The 16,865-nt window shown below is 44.2% G+C and overlaps 3 protein-coding genes across 5 annotated transcripts in view; 2 read left to right on the top strand and 1 right to left on the bottom strand.

Moving 5' to 3' along the window:
• si:ch211-197n1.2 (EF-hand calcium-binding domain-containing protein 6) overlaps nucleotides 1-2,273 on the top strand; it is a 27,469-nt gene extending 25,196 nt beyond the window's left edge. For both annotated transcript variants that reach the window (XM_035529538.1, XM_035529539.1), the window contains exons 16-19: nucleotides 1-93; nucleotides 353-525; nucleotides 780-945; nucleotides 1,045-2,273. The exon at nucleotides 1-93 is cut by the window's left edge and continues 151 nt beyond it. In XM_035529538.1, the coding sequence (XP_035385431.1) occupies nucleotides 1-93; nucleotides 353-525; nucleotides 780-945; nucleotides 1,045-1,311 (699 nt within the window). In that variant the 3' untranslated portion in view covers nucleotides 1,312-2,273. The remainder of the gene's footprint in view (nucleotides 94-352; nucleotides 526-779; nucleotides 946-1,044) is intronic.
• Nucleotides 2,274-4,699: 2,426 nt separating this feature from the next.
• On the bottom strand, nucleotides 4,700-8,228 carry helt (helt bHLH transcription factor). Its single transcript, XM_027032805.2, has 4 exons — nucleotides 6,546-8,228; nucleotides 5,968-6,072; nucleotides 5,625-5,721; nucleotides 4,700-5,217 (listed from the first exon to the last, which is right to left on the bottom strand). The coding sequence occupies exons 1-4, from the start codon at nucleotides 6,570-6,572 to the stop codon at nucleotides 4,742-4,744; spliced, it is 705 nt and encodes a 234-aa protein (XP_026888606.1). The 5' UTR covers nucleotides 6,573-8,228; the 3' UTR covers nucleotides 4,700-4,741.
• Nucleotides 8,229-10,731: 2,503 nt separating this feature from the next.
• The window catches only part of acsl1a (acyl-CoA synthetase long chain family member 1a), a 31,147-nt gene continuing 25,013 nt past the window's right edge, over nucleotides 10,732-16,865 (top strand). For both annotated transcript variants that reach the window (XM_035529679.1, XM_035529676.1), the window contains exon 1: nucleotides 10,732-10,822. The gene's annotated coding sequence lies outside the window, so the exon portion shown is untranslated. The remainder of the gene's footprint in view (nucleotides 10,823-16,865) is intronic.

Genomic DNA, 16,865 nt, shown 5'->3' with positions numbered 1-16,865 from the left:
TGCCCGCCCCGGCGTGGGGATAATGACCTCATGCGCCTGTCCAACAAGCTCAGCTACGTCTCAGATATCTTGGTGGATGCTCTCCGGGCTAAGGTGTCAGAGGGGCAGCATTTGGGGAATTTTCTCACCCACCCGATATTTTAGGAAATTCGATTTTTGAGTGATTTTGAGTGTTTTTCCTTGCTTTTTTTTCCCACGTCCTGACCTTTGCTACAGTAGTTTGTCAAATGTTCGTTCACTCTCTTCCTTTTTTTTAACTCCTATCTTTGTCTCTCTCGCTCTTCTCTTTGTCTCTCTTTCTGTTTCTGTTTGTCTCTCTCCTCTGTCTCTCCCTCTCCCTCTCTCCCTGTAGGTGGAGCTGTCCGTAGCTGAGCTGTGGGCTGAGTTCTGTGGTATAGACACGGCCGGTACAGGCTCACTGAGCCGCAACGAGTTTACTGAAGTTTTAACGAGGCTCTGCGTCCATCTCAGCCAGTACGAGTGTGAGGTCTTGGCCAACAAGTTTGACCTGAACCACGATGGCAGGTATCGAAACGCACATGCTTCAACAAACATAAAGATGGGCAAAACCACATTTGAGGAAAATATCAACTATTTATCAAACCGCCCCCCAAATCTGTGGAGACCACATATGATTAAAGGCAATAATTCATTGTTAGTGTTTAGTCATTTATAATTCATAATTTAGTGTTTAGTGTCTTGTATTAGGGGGAATTGGGAAGTGATTGAATCTCTGCGTTCATGGACTTCGTTGGTCTTTCCCTTTTTTTGGCTTTCAGAGTTTCGTACAGAGAGTTTCTTAGGCCTTTTGCTTCCAAGGATCAAGTATTGAAGCATGGATCCAACATGGCCGCTGCCCTGCAGTCGCAGGGCGAGACTAGCGATTCCCCCAAGGATGAGGAAACTGTGTCTCTGGAGACCCTGAGCACCAGGATCAGGAAGAAGGTGAAGCGCTAACTGGGTTTCCTGTTTCATGCTTGTCATGATTAGTTTATTAAAATAGTGTGCTAATGTGCTAATGTGCTCTGTGCTCGTGTGTTTCAGCTCCACAGGGAGCGCCGCGCCCTCCGGCGGGCCTGCCTGCGTTTGGATGCTTCCCACTCGGGCCACCTCTCTGCGTGGGACCTTGCTGCTGTCCTGCAGCTGTGCGGAGTGTGCGGCAACCAGGAGGATCTGGGCCGCGTGCTCCGCCTGCTGCACACGCACCCGTCTGGACGCCTAGACTACCGCCCGCTTCTCCGCAAGGACCCCGTAACGTCAGCACATGACCAGAACCTCCATCCACACCTGGGGAGCCAGACTGGAATGTAGGCTTTTAGGTGAAGTTCAAACTTCAAAGCCACCTTAAACTAGGTATAGCGAATATGTCCAGTTAATATCCAGTCTTATCCGAGAGGGAAATGAGAGAGAAACTTCTTGTGTGAGGTCACTGTTGGCCCTTTGTGAAGATGATACAGTCCAATGTGCCAAACACTTAACCAGGAGGGTAGGTAAACAGATTCACTTGGCTGAGACTTGTATAATCTTATACTGGGTCCACAACCATTCACGTTTTCCATATTTCAATATTCATTTGTCTTTGGATGAACCTTTAAAATGATGTAACCCTGTAATCGTCTTGAACCAGAAATGGTCTGGTATAAGTAGATTAAGGATTTGTGGGTAAAGCGTCATTCATATGGAATTTTCTCAAATGTTGTTGTAACAAATTCATTTTAAAGCCTCTCGTGACCTCCAGTAACCAAGACAAAAGGCTTAAATAGCAAAACAAACAAACAAAAAACAAAACAGAAAAAAACACCTTTTCCCCAACAAGATGAGAGTCTACCCTTCTCTGGTGTGTGGTGAATATGGTATTACCAAGGCTTGGTTAGACAATCCAAAACAGTCACTTAAGCAATGTAAGAAAGGTAGTTAGCAATTAAAGTTATAGTTGGCCAGGCAGTTATTAAAAGAGTAATCGAAAGAATTTAACCAAAGTCACGAATGCTTATCTTAAGGTGTTTTCATACAAACATTCATCATTCCAGGGTCTTGAGGAGAGTACTGCTTATTTGCATAATTGAAATAGTGTAATAATGCTGAATAATTTCAGTCATATGTTTTTATCTTAACGAAAGATGGGAGAAAGGAATGTTTAGATTTAGAAATGCAAGTTGGTTTGTGGTGTTTATGTGGTGTATACTTCCAGCACACTTAGCATATGTAAGAAGGGACTTGATTTGCGCACACTGATTTTGTATCTCATGTTTGCAAGGGTTTTATGATTAAATAACTCCACTTTAACCCTTCTGGTTGTTTAAAAGCCATTTTGTGCATGAAATGGGACTTCAGCTCAAAGCTAAAAAGTTTCAGTTGTGGGATGACGTTGATCTCCCTCCACCACCAATCATTGTGGATCGTACTGGACTCCACCGAATCTTCCTCACAGAGATTCGTGGGGAACTTGTCACTCAAGATGCTGCTCCCTCTGAGGTTCTCAGTGGAGGTTTGAAGGCGTTTTACATAAGAAAGGGGCTAGACCTCCGGACGTGGTTAGCGAGGCGTTGCCGGTTATTATTCATAGAGCCTAGTGAAGCTAAAATGTGCTAATTTCTCTTCAGTCGTTTCCCCTCCGCTTGGAGCGCTGTTGTCCGCTGTGATCTAAACCAATATTGACTTGTTTCTGGTACAGCCATTTTCATCGCATCCACACCTTTCATGGCATTATGGGTTTTTTTTTCCCGCCTGAGCGTCTTGTCGGCTTCTCTCTGATCGTTCACTCATCGATCCATTAGTCCTGTCTGTCCACTCTCAACCACATAGCCATTGCCATTCGTAACCAGACCCGAAGGTGGATGGGCGCATGCAGGTGTGCGCAGGTACGGATTCATAAAAGGAGAGGCCACAAATTCTGGTGGAGTCTCAAGGAGTCCACTCTGTCTCCGACCATCACGTGCGCATGTGCGTGTGTGTGTGTGTGTGTGTGTGTGTGAGTGTGTGTGTGTGTGTGTGTGTGTGTGTGTGTGTGTGTGTGTGTGTGTGTGTGTGTGTGTGTGTGTGTATGTATGTGTGTCAGCAGCTTTGATTTCATACGCCTGATTATTTTCCTTCAGAGTCAGTCAAGGATAAATCCCAAGAAGCCGAAGGTTGTCTTCCTTTCAGACACTCCTCAATAGGACGTCCCTGCCCTGTCCAATGCAGTCTCTCTCTCTCTCTCTCTCTCTCTCTCAATCACACACACAGAGCTTCTGATTTCCCTGCCTCAGCACATCGGGTGTTCGAGGCGGTAGAGGAAAGAGACGGGTGTAGGCCCCACCCCCCCCCCCCCCCCCCTGCCGCAGTGGCGTGAGAGGGCCTCCCTCAAACCAGTACGAGAGAGAGAGAGAGAGAGAGAGAGAGCGAGGCCAAGCGTCTCTCACACAATCCCTTCCACGGCTGGCTGCAGCCTGGTTAAACTCTATGCAAATATCCCCAAAGTTTCGCAGGGCTTCTGTTCACCCTTCACTTCCACCCTGGTGGCCATCTCTAATCCTGGCCCGGGAGCAGAGCGGGCATGCTCATTTGCCTAAATACATATACAGAAGAAGGCGGAGCTTGCGCACGCTTTTGGGGGTCGTAATGCGCTGAGTAGCTGGAAAGAGTGCTCACGGTTGGGGTGGGCATCGAATGCTGAACCTAGAAAATACTGTGCCCCAGTAATGGCGGCGATTCTGTTTTAAGATCACTGAAAAATGTTGACATGAATGAAACTTGCAGTGAAATCTTTGTGAGAGTTTATGAGTGTGGACGGGTGGCACTGTGTCAGTGTGTGTTTGTCTTCGGGTCACAGAATAAGCAAGTGTGTATGTGTACAGAGAGAGCAAGGGAGTTAATTTGTAACTTGTTTAACTTGGCTAGTGATGGAAGTGACACCATTCCTCACTCTCTTCCTAAGTTAAACATGCTTCCCCTCGTCCGCAAGCGTGTATTGACTGATCCTTTTTTGTTATTTGCAATTATATTTAAATATAGGTGGGGACAACTGTCATAGGAGGTGGGGTGGTGGTCACATTGTGTTCGAACCCCTCGGGAAAGAACCGCATTGTCAGTCAGGGAGTCTTAGTCCAACGAACGGATCTCCAGCATCCTGTGCGCTTATTGGAAGAGAGGCGTGATGACAACGTTGGTAATAATGGCGATGATGACGAAATGACCGAATACGCACAAATCACAGCACTGCAACTCCTCTCAATTTTACAATCGTTTAGATGGAGCGTTAGCCTACTTTCTCACGCTGTTATGAAGCCTGCTTTTTAAAAATGCAATTTGTTTGGGGGGGGTAAACTAAACACCTGCAGTAGCTTGAACAGGCTACCGGTCACGTCGCCAGTACGGTTCATCATAAACGTGGGAAACACGTGGGTTTTTTAAAGTGGCAATGGAAACCGTCTGATGTAAGAATCATCCCCGTTTGTGACATATACAGCCTAGGTTGTGAAATCTTTATGGCAACTTATTTTTAATTGTGTTTGTGTGTGTGTGTGTGTGTGTGTGTGTGTGTGTGTGTGTGTGTAAAGTTGTTGTTATTTAAACTGATGACAACGCCTGTTCACATTTTTACGCCAAAATCAGATGTAGGCCAACAGTCAACATTTTGCACAGTAAATGGACCGAGTTCTAACAGAATGTTTTGCAAATGTATTTATTTCATTTAATATCAAAATAACGTTTGAAATAATACAGTTATACACATATAAATTAGAAATAAAAACAAACACATTTACAAAGCGGCGTGTTGTGCAGTGTGCAAGCTGAAAGCGTTCGCGTGCGAGTGGCCGATGAAGTTGATGTAGTGATGATCAAGTCCCTGCGCCGGCGACAAATAGCCCGCGTGTTGTTGCGTGCTCGCGGAGAGAGACACCGCTGGATACGCGAGCGTGGGGCTACGCGCCGAGCTATGCCATGAAAAGTGTCCGGGAGAGCTGTGCTGAAATACGGATTCGGTTGGGCTCGGGCTCTGATACTCTGAGGAAGAATGAAGTTGGCACAAGTAGTCCGTGGCGTCCGGTGATATGTTCCCGAGCGAGCCGAAAACGGGCTCCGTGACCACTTTGGACTGCAGAAAGGCTAGAATCCGGGCGTATTTAGTGTCTTTGGTCTCCATTCGTTCCACTGTGGTCAAGTAATGCACAAGATTCTTCATACATTCATGATAACCGTAATGGAAGTAGTTGGCAAACTCTGTAAGTAGTTCTCCTGCGGCAAAGAATAAAAGTAAATTTTAAAAATGCATTAAATCGTTAATCACCAAATATCTACTTTGAGTAGGCCCTCCAAATTGTTTCACTAATTATGTTTAGAAACTTGTGTATGAGGCACAGAATGCCCAAGCAATAGAAAAAAAATCGGCAATTTTTATTAATAAAATTATGTTTTTAGTGGAAGTATTTTAAGCATGACCCTTTTAGTATCGTTTGGTGTTTTGATTACATTTTTATTTCCTGAAGTCTCAGTTCAGTGACGTCTAAGTCTTTCTACGTTGATTTAAGCGAAGGTTTAGCCGAACGAGACGGAGACTGTGATGATTTCTATTGTGCGCAACTGCTGCGAAGCCCACGCGCGTCCGTCCAGCTGCACAGTTCTGGGAATCTACGGTTACGTACCTTTCTCTCTGCCTCGAGGAAAGTCTGCCGAGTGGAGCGCGCGCAGGTACTGCACCGTCATCTCCAAAATTTCTGCCTTTTCGAGTTTCCCAGAAGTCTGCATTGCAAATTACAGCTTGTTGAATAAACATAGATAGATAGATAGATAATATTATGTTTAAAAATATTAGACGCCATGCATAGGTGCGCATCTATTAGAATTATTAGGAACAGTGTCGAGAATCTGCCTTCCCAAAACCACGATCAGCATTACGGTGAGTATCAAACGCGTGCTTCCAGTCAACAGTAGCTGCACGAAAACGTTCGGAGACTGAAAGCTCAATAGCAGGACTTGGTTACGCACCTGTTTTGCCAGTGCCATGGGCACGGTTTTTCCGAGTTCGTTTAGGCATCGGTTGATACGATCTCTCCTTCTCTTCTCTATCACCTTGTGTGAGACCGGCGTTTTCTGTAGAAAATGGATACATATTAGAAATGACGCGAGCATGGCGAGATTTTCATATTTTGCGGCCATGCAACGTAAGCTTGCATCCACATCGCCGAACACTGTTGCGTAAAAGTCAACTAAAGTTGTTCGAGCTGTGTTTGATATCTGAACCAATAATCACCACGGCTTACTGAACAAGCGAAGCGCCGTGCTGTGCTGTATCGCCACAGCTCGCCATTCCGCGAGGGAAATACTGGTCAATAATATCACTTTAATATCAAAATTCTCACGCATATTTTTGTATTTTGTTTGAATGGCACAATCCACGTCGCACACGCGATATGCTAGGGACAGTGCTTCACAAGTAGACTTCCAAGGAAATGACCCCACGTTCGCCAGTTTAAGCCATATCATAGTGTAGTGATACACAGAATTTACGATTTCTTAAACGCATAGTAAAGGATATAGGGCGCGCGCATTTGGAGCGTGCTTACCTTGCGGTCCTTCATCTTTGATGCCATAATTTGATACGCAGTTACGAAAGCACGCAAAACAAGTGAAAGGGAAATCCTGTGTGTGTTCCTCCGTCAAGTCTTAACTGAGGTGTCTGGAGAAGTCCAGCCGCTTATAAAGCGACCTTGCAGGAGACTCAGGCATTCATGGCCTTAAATTATTCCATAGGATTAAAGGGAAGCTTTTGGTTAATGTGTACACTTGGGATCAGTTAAAGCAACAGTACAAACCTGAAGTCGTGGGCTCGCGGGGGGCAGGGGGGAGCAATCGTGTTTTGTTAATCCACGTGGCCCTTTTAAGACACGTGATTAGCCAAAGAATATTATTTGCATGGTAACTACCCAGGCGAGAAACGCAAGCGGAGAGCCTCCGCCCGGGAGCCTCACGAGCGCAGCGCGCGCAACGAAAACAATGCCCCACCGAGAAAAGGCGTCTCACACGACCGTCTGTTTACGAGCCTCAGCAAGCGATCTTAACTTGCGTCCTTGGCCCGTCTGCGTTTTAAGGCCTGTCTACTGTCGTTAAAGTAATTAAGTATGCACATAATAGGCTGTTCCGCCGAGTTCGAGGGAGACCTTTTGGAGACGGAGTCCCCCCGTATGGTCGCGGGGTTTCTCACGCGACTTGGTGACACGTCCATCTTTCATGGGGCGATGGCGAGCTTTTTGTTTACGTTCTTAAGTTTTGTTCTAAGGCTCGGCAGGTGTGGGACCCGTCCTGGCACACGAGCGGCGCCTCCGACCACGCTCGAGGCTTCAGCCGCCTTGAACACACGAGGGTTACCCACCGCTGGATTCTCTTCAGAACGGCTCAATTTGTATCCTATTATCCTATAAGAAAATGTCTATTGAGTGGAGTGAATGGTTTCATTGGCCTAAATTTTAATAATGCGGCGAAAGAAAAGCGGCGAAATAAAGAAGAATGCAGCTGGCCCTAACGCGCATTATTCTCCGTCACCTGCGCGAGGGGGTAGCTCGGAGACCCCTATTCATTTGCCTAATTTCGGTCAACTTAACAAACTTTGGGAGAAATTATTCTGGCATTGTTGCGAAGGGTGAGGCTTTCTGATCGAATTAACAGCATGTTTTGATCCGGTAAATGTCATTAGAAAGAAAGAAACAATCGCGTATAGAGGGGTCTGGGTAACGCGCCAAGTGGCGACGCCAAAGCGCAATCCTCACAAAAGACGTAAGAACATACCATGGGGGACTTTTGTGCCCCTGCATTGCTCAAGTTTGTGTCCAACAAAAGGCATTATTTTATACTTGAATACATTTCATACAACAATTGGGTGTTTTCTTCAAACATATTTTCACAGCAAGGTTAACAACAGGTTTATTGTGCCAGGCACCGCCTCGCAGCCGCAACCCGGGAGCTTCACGCGCCAGAGCGCTTTGCTCGTCTGCTGGTTGACTGGGAATGTTTTAATCTTTGAAGATTTTCTGTTTTAAAATAACACATCGTGTGTGCACCGTTGAAGACGGACAAAAAGAAGTAAAAGATGTAGAGATTTAAAAGGAAATAAAGCTCTTTGGACATTTGGAGTTATGGAAGTTTTTTTCAGCGCTAGATGGAAAGGCACCAGTGAAGTACACTAAAGCATAAAATCCTATTACTTTTATTGTAAAAATTACCAAAACAAATGTAATACACATGATATCTGGAAGTTAGACAACGAACTTTCTTGACTTCCTTTTGGACTCTTAAAGCTTCGTACTGCGACTGTGTGCATTGAAACGCGTGGTCTTCCTGGAACTAAAACCGACAGTATCGACACTATTTTCTCTCGTCATTTCTCTGTCGTCTCCTAAACAAATACTTTTTAAAATACGGTTAGCCTACTTAATGTCAGTTTCTTGTGAAAAGTACGAGCTTCGTTCATGTTAGAACTGTTAAAAATAATCTTTAAAACAAAAATAGACATTACGCGTTGCAACAGTGTAATTGTACTCCTATTAATGCTAAAAGAAATACGCTTGCTGTATTTAACCGAGGTTGCATTGCAGAAATCCCAATTCGTAAATTACAGAAAAAGACATTAGTTCGCGTGCAGTTTGCGTTTTATAAACGCATGAATAGTTTTTACGGTGATGATTTTCTTTTTTTTTCTATTAATAAACTCGTAGCATAATCCTTACCAATTGATGTACTTCGATTCTGAATTTACTTCTCATACACCGACCAAAGCATCATATTGAAATTTGGCTCATTTGAGAAATTTGGCTCAATTAAACGTAAATTAATTAAAACTTATGTTACAATGTATTCTCTATTTATTTTAACCTAGATGCTCAATTATTAAATTTCAATTATTAACATCTTAATAAAGAAAATAATGTAATAACATTAAAAACAAAACGCATGCATACTTTACATTAGAAATATAATTTAGTCTTATACCTTTAATCGCTCTGTATCTAAGTTTCATTGCTGGGCCGTATAACGCTTAGGCGCTGAACAAATATAGTTTCTGAAAGCGATAACAGCGGGCGTGCCGGGGGCTAAGGCGAACAGACTACCTGAAAGCTTTACTCTGCGTGTAAGGCGACCACCATGTGAAAGAGAATTCGAATGGCTTGCCGCTCCACGTGCGCAGTCACGCGCCGATCAGACGCGTACAATTCGCCTTATTCCAAGTAACGCAAGACTTCCTCAGAAGAACACTTACCAGGCGCGAGAGGTTTCCGCTGTCTTCTCTAGCCTTTTTTGACAGGAGGGGGAATATTTTTCGCTTCTTTCGACTTTCAAATTTAATGTATTATTAATCATCTTTCTCTATTTTTAAACGCTGCAAATATGGTTTCTGCTTAATTATATACTCTATTAGTCTTTGTAATTGGACATATTACCGGTGCCGTGACCCGCCTCTGCCTAATTAACATTTTTCAGCCCGACTGTAAGTGTAAAGTTTTGTGCTAAAGCGCCACCATGCGGACAATGATTTAACACGGAAATTTCACTTCATCAAACATTTTCATCTTGGTAAAGATATCTGACTATACATTTTGACAGTTTTTTTTTTATTGCTCACTAAATTCATATAGCCTACACGCCCTAAATCAGTGAATAAACGAACAAACAAATAAATAAATAAATAAAAATATCGTGTAACGTCTAACTGTCGAATATTGTGTTCACTGAGTATTCGTTAGTTTTCAGATTCCGACGTGGATGGGAAAAAACGTTGATCCGTGGACAATGCGTTGTCATGTGAGATGCGGTGACCCGCGGTGACCCCGGGCCAGCAACGGCCACAGTCCTTTAACTTCGCGCGCCACCGCGAGTTTCTCTTGCATTAGTTCACACGACATTCCTTATTGTGGTCGCACTACAATAGGCTTATAACAGCATCTTCCAAATTTCTGCCGAAATAGGCTAGATCTCAGCACTTACAAAAAGAGGCACACAGTGATATGTAGCCCTTCGATGACCAGTTTTGTTGCCGATATGATTATGTTCTTTCTTTCTTTCTTTTCTTAAATTCAAATTAATTCATACCGCCGGCAGCCCGTGACTCAATTTCAGGGTACGATAAACCAGGTGTACCATTTATTCACTAGAGGGAGTTCGTGGACTGTAAGATTGTAGATTTTTTGTAGCTCTTTCGAAGATTTCACTTCTGCGTAAACAATGCTTCACTGAAAGAAGCGTTTAAAAAAAATGTATATAAGCATAAATAACTGCATTGTTGTGATTATTTATCAAGTCCAAATAGTGTTCCTGTCACGATCTAGTAAGAAACTACCAAATGCATAAAACTAAACTCATTTGCACATTCACTGTCCTTTGTATTTGTCCAAGCAGAAATCTGCAGAAAAACGTTGTTTGTGTGTATGTGTGTGTGTGTGTGTGTGAGAGAGAGAGAGATAGAGAGAGAGATCGAGAGAGAGAGATAGTGTGTGTGTGTGTGTGTGTGTGTGTGTGTGTGTGTGTGTGTGTGTGCGTGCGTGCAGTTATTCGCATGAATGCTAAACTGCTGTCATGTTTCCCATACTTTACATGTTGCAATAATCTTCGTTACTTTCAATTTTTCATGACTGGTTTCCCAAATTAAATGTTTCACGCGTACAAAATACACGGGCTGCAACGTACAAGATTCAGCCGGTGTGAATATGCTGTAAATATCGACCAATAGAAGCTTGCCCCTTACTTCTGCTTTGAAACATTTGACGGCGGTTAGGATTGGCCAACAGTGCTTTCCTATCTGAAGACAGCGTGCAACGCCATATCTCTCGCAAAACTGCGATCGCAATATCAGGTTTGTCTTCATTTATCCATCACGTTCTTGTTTTGAAATTGCAATTCTTCTTTATCACCGAGCCAATTTTCACGAGTTTTAAACGGGAATGATAAATGATAGAGTGGAAAGTATAGTTATTACTACAGGGTGCATGGTTACTGTGAAACTACGTATTGAAGCCGCGGTTGTTATTGTTTCACATGGGTAACTTTATCCGACGTGTTGGAGTCACCTAATCGCACGTTGAGGAGAGGAGTTATAATCCAGACACCACCAGGTCTGGGGAGATTGTTCTCAGCAGGACCTAAATACTACGCCTTGGGCTACAATTAATACATTTCGACCTTCGTTACAGTGTTATCAAGTGGCTTCACCATGTCGGGGCACCTTTGCGGTGATATGAGACACTGGCGGAGACTCAGAGAAAGGGGGCGGAGACGCGGCGCGCGTGTGACCGTCAACTTTGTTTGGAGACGGTCGTCAGGCTGCCGCGTGCTCAGAAGCTCGGAAAAGACCCCAAATGGCGCTATTGTTAGTTAATTAGCTAATGGAGAGACGAACTGGACAGGGTGACAATATCGCCTTTTGTCAGCGACGTGTTCTGGCATCACGCCTTTGCTGTTTAAACTTGACTCTATATTGTCGCATTCGCGCCTCGAGCGTTTTGCTGTGAATATATACACGAGAGTAGAAATGTCCGTGTGCTTTTAAAATGGTTTTGGCATTGAAAAGGCGCAACAGCTGTTTGCACCCCCCGCCCCCCAAACAGGCCTACACGTCAAATATGCCAAATATGAAATACACGACATGAATATATGTAAGACAGAAGGAAATGTTAGGTTAGGCAATTCAGATTCCCCCCAAAACACAGTGAGCCTGACCGCGTGCAACATGTGTTAAAGATCGCAGCGATGATATCCCTTTTAAAGGTACCATAAGCCAGATTTCAGTGTTTCAATGAGTGAGTCTACTTAACTGCAAGTCTGGATTTAATGCTAGAATAAGCAGTGCGCCAGGGATTTGTCCGAAATGGCCTTGTTCAGGAGTATTTTTAGTCCAGTTTTAGTGCAGGTAGTGTGTTCACGCTGAACAAAAATAGGACTGGATGTTATACTCAGATGATACGCTGATATTCAGAAACACTCTCTAATTGAGAGCTTCTATTCCATACAGATGGAATAGTGAGATGGACACATTTTGTCCTCCTATAAGTCTATTAGAACGTGATGCTATTTCACATTAGGCTAGTTGTAATATACAGGTAACAATTTTTTTAATGTTATCTCGGAAATGAGGCTTCCTAACTACTGGAGCAAAATGATAAGGTTCAGTGAGTGATTTGTTATTTATGTTTAGTTCACAGCATTTGTGTTCACTTTAAGTGCTGACATTCAAAAAGCTTAAAACACTCTTTAATGGAGCAACTCATGGACCAAGTGCAGCTTTCTCTCAACTCTCTTTCAACTCTGCCTGTGCACATTCTGTGTTGACATCACTCTAGAACTGCTCTTTCTTGCTAATTTCCACCAGACTTCCACCGAATGAGTCATTAAGGTCATGTGCTCTCCATCTAAATATCGGTGCAAATCCCCTCCCCTAACTGCCCCAATAGATGCACAAAGTAATAAATTGGCATGGTGGAAGACTTCTTTGTGGAGCATTTCCTTGACTGGTTAATACAGCTGTAATGTGATTGGTTAATTCAACTGTAAATTGATTGGTTAATGCAGCTGTAATGTGATTGGTTAATTAAACTATAATGTGATTGGTTAATTCAACTGTAATGTGATGTGAGCTCATGCCAAAGAGATTAAAATGCTGACTAGAATAAATGAACCCCACCCTCCCCTTTTTGTTGGTATGTGTTTTTTTTGTTTGTTTGTTTGTTTTTAGCTGTGATATCATTTTGGACTTGTTTGGACTTTATATTTGTTCTGTTTTTTTTTTAGCTGTAATATCATTTTGGACTTGATGTTGCTTTGCGTATTATGAGACAAATGGTGTCAGTGCAAAATGAACATTTTGCAGTGTGTGTGGGTGTGTGCAGATATGCTGCATATTTCAGTGAGCAGACAGGCTAACGGGCAGAGCTCATCTTCACAAGCCTCAGAGCCTTTGACTAAAAGGACCATTTATCAGATTAGACGCATCTATTTTCAGCCCCCACGCAGTAAATAATGAAAGTTCAGGTCCTCTCCTCATATATCAAAAGACAGGAAGTCTAGTTTACTCAAACAGCAGTGAACCAGAGCCTAACTGCCATTGTTTTGTACTGTGTGTTATACTGGCTGAAAGCATGAGGTAGTTTAGTCAGAATGAGCAAAGGCTGTGTGCATGTGTGCGTGTGTGTGTGTGTGTGTGCGTGCATGCAAGAGTGAGCGTGCACACCCCCACACTCATGTGCACCTTTTTGAAGGCACATGTTTGGTGAGCTCTGATTTATGTCAAATGTATAAACCAGATGCACCCAGGAACCCAAATGTGTGCAGTAGTTTAGGATTTACATTGCCTTTTGGTTCCATCTTACTTCTTCACTCATATTTTAACAGATTATTTAATGTACAATAGATGTAGCCTATGCGTTTCAGCTTCATTCTCATTTTGGTTTCCTTGCAAGAAGAGCTTCCCGGTCATCTTCTGTTTGTTACCAAGCAACAGGAAATGCTTAATGGACATTTAGAGCAGTTCAGGTTGTTTTAAATGATTCTTTATTTACTCATCTACTGCCACTTTATCTTCTGAAATAAGACCACGGTGGCTTGATTGCCGCAGGGCACAGAGCAGGACGCACAGACTCCCTCGATTTGGTGATACATTTAATAACATAAAACATATATGACACTCGAGGCACTCACACATAACAACGGACATTGTAGACAATAACAATGACACTTAAACGCCGGGTCCCGTTAACAGTGGATATGTAAACAACAATACTAACACTAACGATGACACTAACGTTAACAATGACAGTAATAGGAACAATGACCAACGGCAAGGCACACACAGGTGGTGGTTTAAATAGACAGACAAACATTTAACATCAACCCTTGCACAGGTGTGTGGCATCACGGAGGGTGTGGCTACAAACCCCCCTGCACGTGGCAGGCCATACCACGTGACTCGTGGGGGGGGAAGTGTTCCGTGACACCATTGCATGTGTCAAAACACACAGACACACGCAAAGTCATTGGTCTGCTTCTTACTGGAGTACCTGCTGTGGACACAAAATATTACCAGCCTTGACATATGAATAATTAATTCCATATTTAATGTCAACATGTATCACATGTACACAGATACATGTATCATATTCAGTGTCCAAGTGAAATGTATAAAAATATCATATAGAGGCAGATTCTCTGTAAGGGGTGTGTTGATCCTTCTAGCATAGTGAATTCTGACATTCTGGGTCTGTTTGCTTGTGGACTCACTTTTGTCCTCTCTCTTCCTGCTGTTGGCCATTCTTTGTTTGGTTGGCTATCGTGTAGGGCATGCAGACTGTCAGCTACTGTTCCTATACCTCAGCTGACCAATTGGAAAGGAGCTACCGGCACCTTCAGGCCATTTCGACCAATAAGAGGGCATTGCTTTATTATGTAACGGAATAGTGTGCATTAGGAGCTGTGTGGTATTTCAGGTTTCAAAGGACAAAACACTGCTTAGCACATTCATATACATAGTGTTTGAAAAAGAAACTTGCTTTTCTAATCTGGAATGCAGGGAAGGAGACTGACACAATTGGGTCTGGAAGGCTTTTCCAGTGTGGAAATTTTACACGGAAAGTTTGGGTTCGGCTTAGTGCTCCGGCGTCTGGTTTTTACTCTGGGATTCGTGTTTTGCTTATCGGACCGAGAAGAGGTCTGTGTGAGGATGTGGGAAGGGTCTACAAGAAAACACAGAGACCAGTGGAGTCCTAGAGGGAGAAAGAGATACAGATAGAGCAATAGAGTGATACAGGGAAAGAGAGACAGAGAGGGAAAGAGAGTGGGCGATTGAGAGAGAGAGAAGATAATGAAGAAAACTGACTTAACACATACTTCTGAGTGCATAATCATTCCCAAATACATACATATTTTATGTGTCCACAGTGCCCTAGTTATACTATGCAGATTAGTTTGACTCAGAGTACCAATTTCAATTTAAAAGTGTCCTGGTGTAAAGACGTCAACCAAATCAGCAACCCAGAACCAAACCCAGTCACTTGAGCTATAAACCATTCACGAACCCGATCTGCCTCATTACAGTCTTATATAAAACAGCATTTGATAAGCCCACGTAACATGCTGATGAGAGTCATGTCGCCCTCAGTTGGTCCAGACCCATGGAGGCCGAAAAATGTGTCACCACTGTCCAGTATGTGTTTGTACCACCTCTCGAAACATGTCACTCATCCAGGCTCTCTCGTGCTACACAGATGGCAGCACACGAAGCAGTGTAAGGCAAAACATTCTGGGTTGTTTTCACATTTAATGTTCAGCACCGAGCCTAAATTCTGTATTTAAGCCCACATGGGCAGCAGTCTAGCGTCGCGCCATTGTAGAGGGCTGACCAGTAAGGTATGCTAGAAGTTTAAAAGACAAAATCACTTTTTATTGTGGAGTACACATAAACCAATCCAGCTCCATGAATCCCCCTCCCCCTTGCTCGCCGGTGTCCCCTAGTGGGCACTCTGCATTCTGAGGATCCATCAGAACTGGATCCACTTAAAACACCCCGGCAGGCACAGGGCACAGCTCTTTGGTTGCTATGAGCAACCGTAAATGACCTGATGAAGCAGTTGTCTGTTCTGGTCGGGGCCGGATCGAGGCGGCCCATTCCAGCCATCACTACTCGTCCTGAAGGTGAAGCTCCTCCCTCCCGTCCCCCTGCCAATGGCGCTCCAGGTCGGGCGGCTGCTTGTGCGGCTAACCCCGAGAGATGCACTGGAGACCCGGATAGATGCAGGGATTTTCAACAGAAACCCTGCTGGTTCCTTACCGAGCCTTCTAAAGTGGTTTTCCCGTTAACTGGAAGGGCCTCGGACACAGCACGTGACCACGTTGCTCGGAGTCCCGAGGGATCTGTTGGCATTTCGGGGACCTCGGTTCACCAGGCAGTTTTGGAAGGCCTTCTGCTGGCTGATGGGAGCCACAGTGAACCTTTGGGAACCACAGTGAGTTCAACAGCCAAACAAAACGGGTCCCCAGGCCCTGGGTCGGACCCTGCACTGCCTGACATCGACTAAACCCTCCTCCCGGGCAGTATGCTTGTCATGAGCCCTCTGGTGTTTGTCGTTGGGCATGTTGCCGTTTGAATGCCAGTTTGGGTACCCTCCCCCTACGTTCGCTGAGCTGGAAGACAAGGTCCCGGGTGAGGAACTGTACGTCCAGCACTGCTGATGGATTTAAGAGAAGGCAAAAGAGCTCAAAATAAGTGCTGAGTTGTTTTGGAGAAACTCTTGCCTTTAACTAACACACAAGCCCATTCCCCTTTTAAGCCTCTGTTTCATTAGAACACATATATCTCTCTGGCTTCTTTTACTCACTGGCTCCCTCTAGTGAGCGTTCTGCACTCGGTCCCGCCACACCGTCCTCTCTCCTGCTCAGCCTGACAGCTGAGACTAGACTGTGCTTTGCTACTCAGTTCTTACACACATTTGGGTTCAGCTGCCTTGCTGTCTAATTCCGTTTTGAAAGGATCAACACAGAAGACTTGGCACCAGATTATTGGTGGACCAGGTGTTAAATCTGACAACGAAATTTAAGAAAAGTGAGAGTTACACAAGGCACTCAGCCTAGCCAGGTGTAGATTAGAGTAAGACATGCTCAGTAATTACTCTGTAGAACCCCCCCCCCCCCCCACACACACACACACACAGCATGTCTTACTCTAATTTACGCCTGGCTCTACATAACTACATAAGTCGTGCTATTGGGATTTTGCCCATTTATATAGCTCAACAGTTGTGCACCACACCTGTGTTGACTGCTGGCTTCCATGTCAATGATGCGTGGTTTATGTAATCCCTCACACACATGCTGCTGTCATACTGCAACCGCTGTGTGTGTGTGTGTGTGTG

This window comes from Electrophorus electricus, chromosome 9 (genome assembly GCF_013358815.1).
Source record: "Electrophorus electricus isolate fEleEle1 chromosome 9, fEleEle1.pri, whole genome shotgun sequence".
Classification (NCBI taxonomy): Eukaryota; Metazoa; Chordata; class Actinopteri; order Gymnotiformes; family Gymnotidae; genus Electrophorus; species Electrophorus electricus.
Note: the sequence above shows the minus strand (reverse complement) of the source record. Positions and strands in the feature narration are given on the sequence as shown.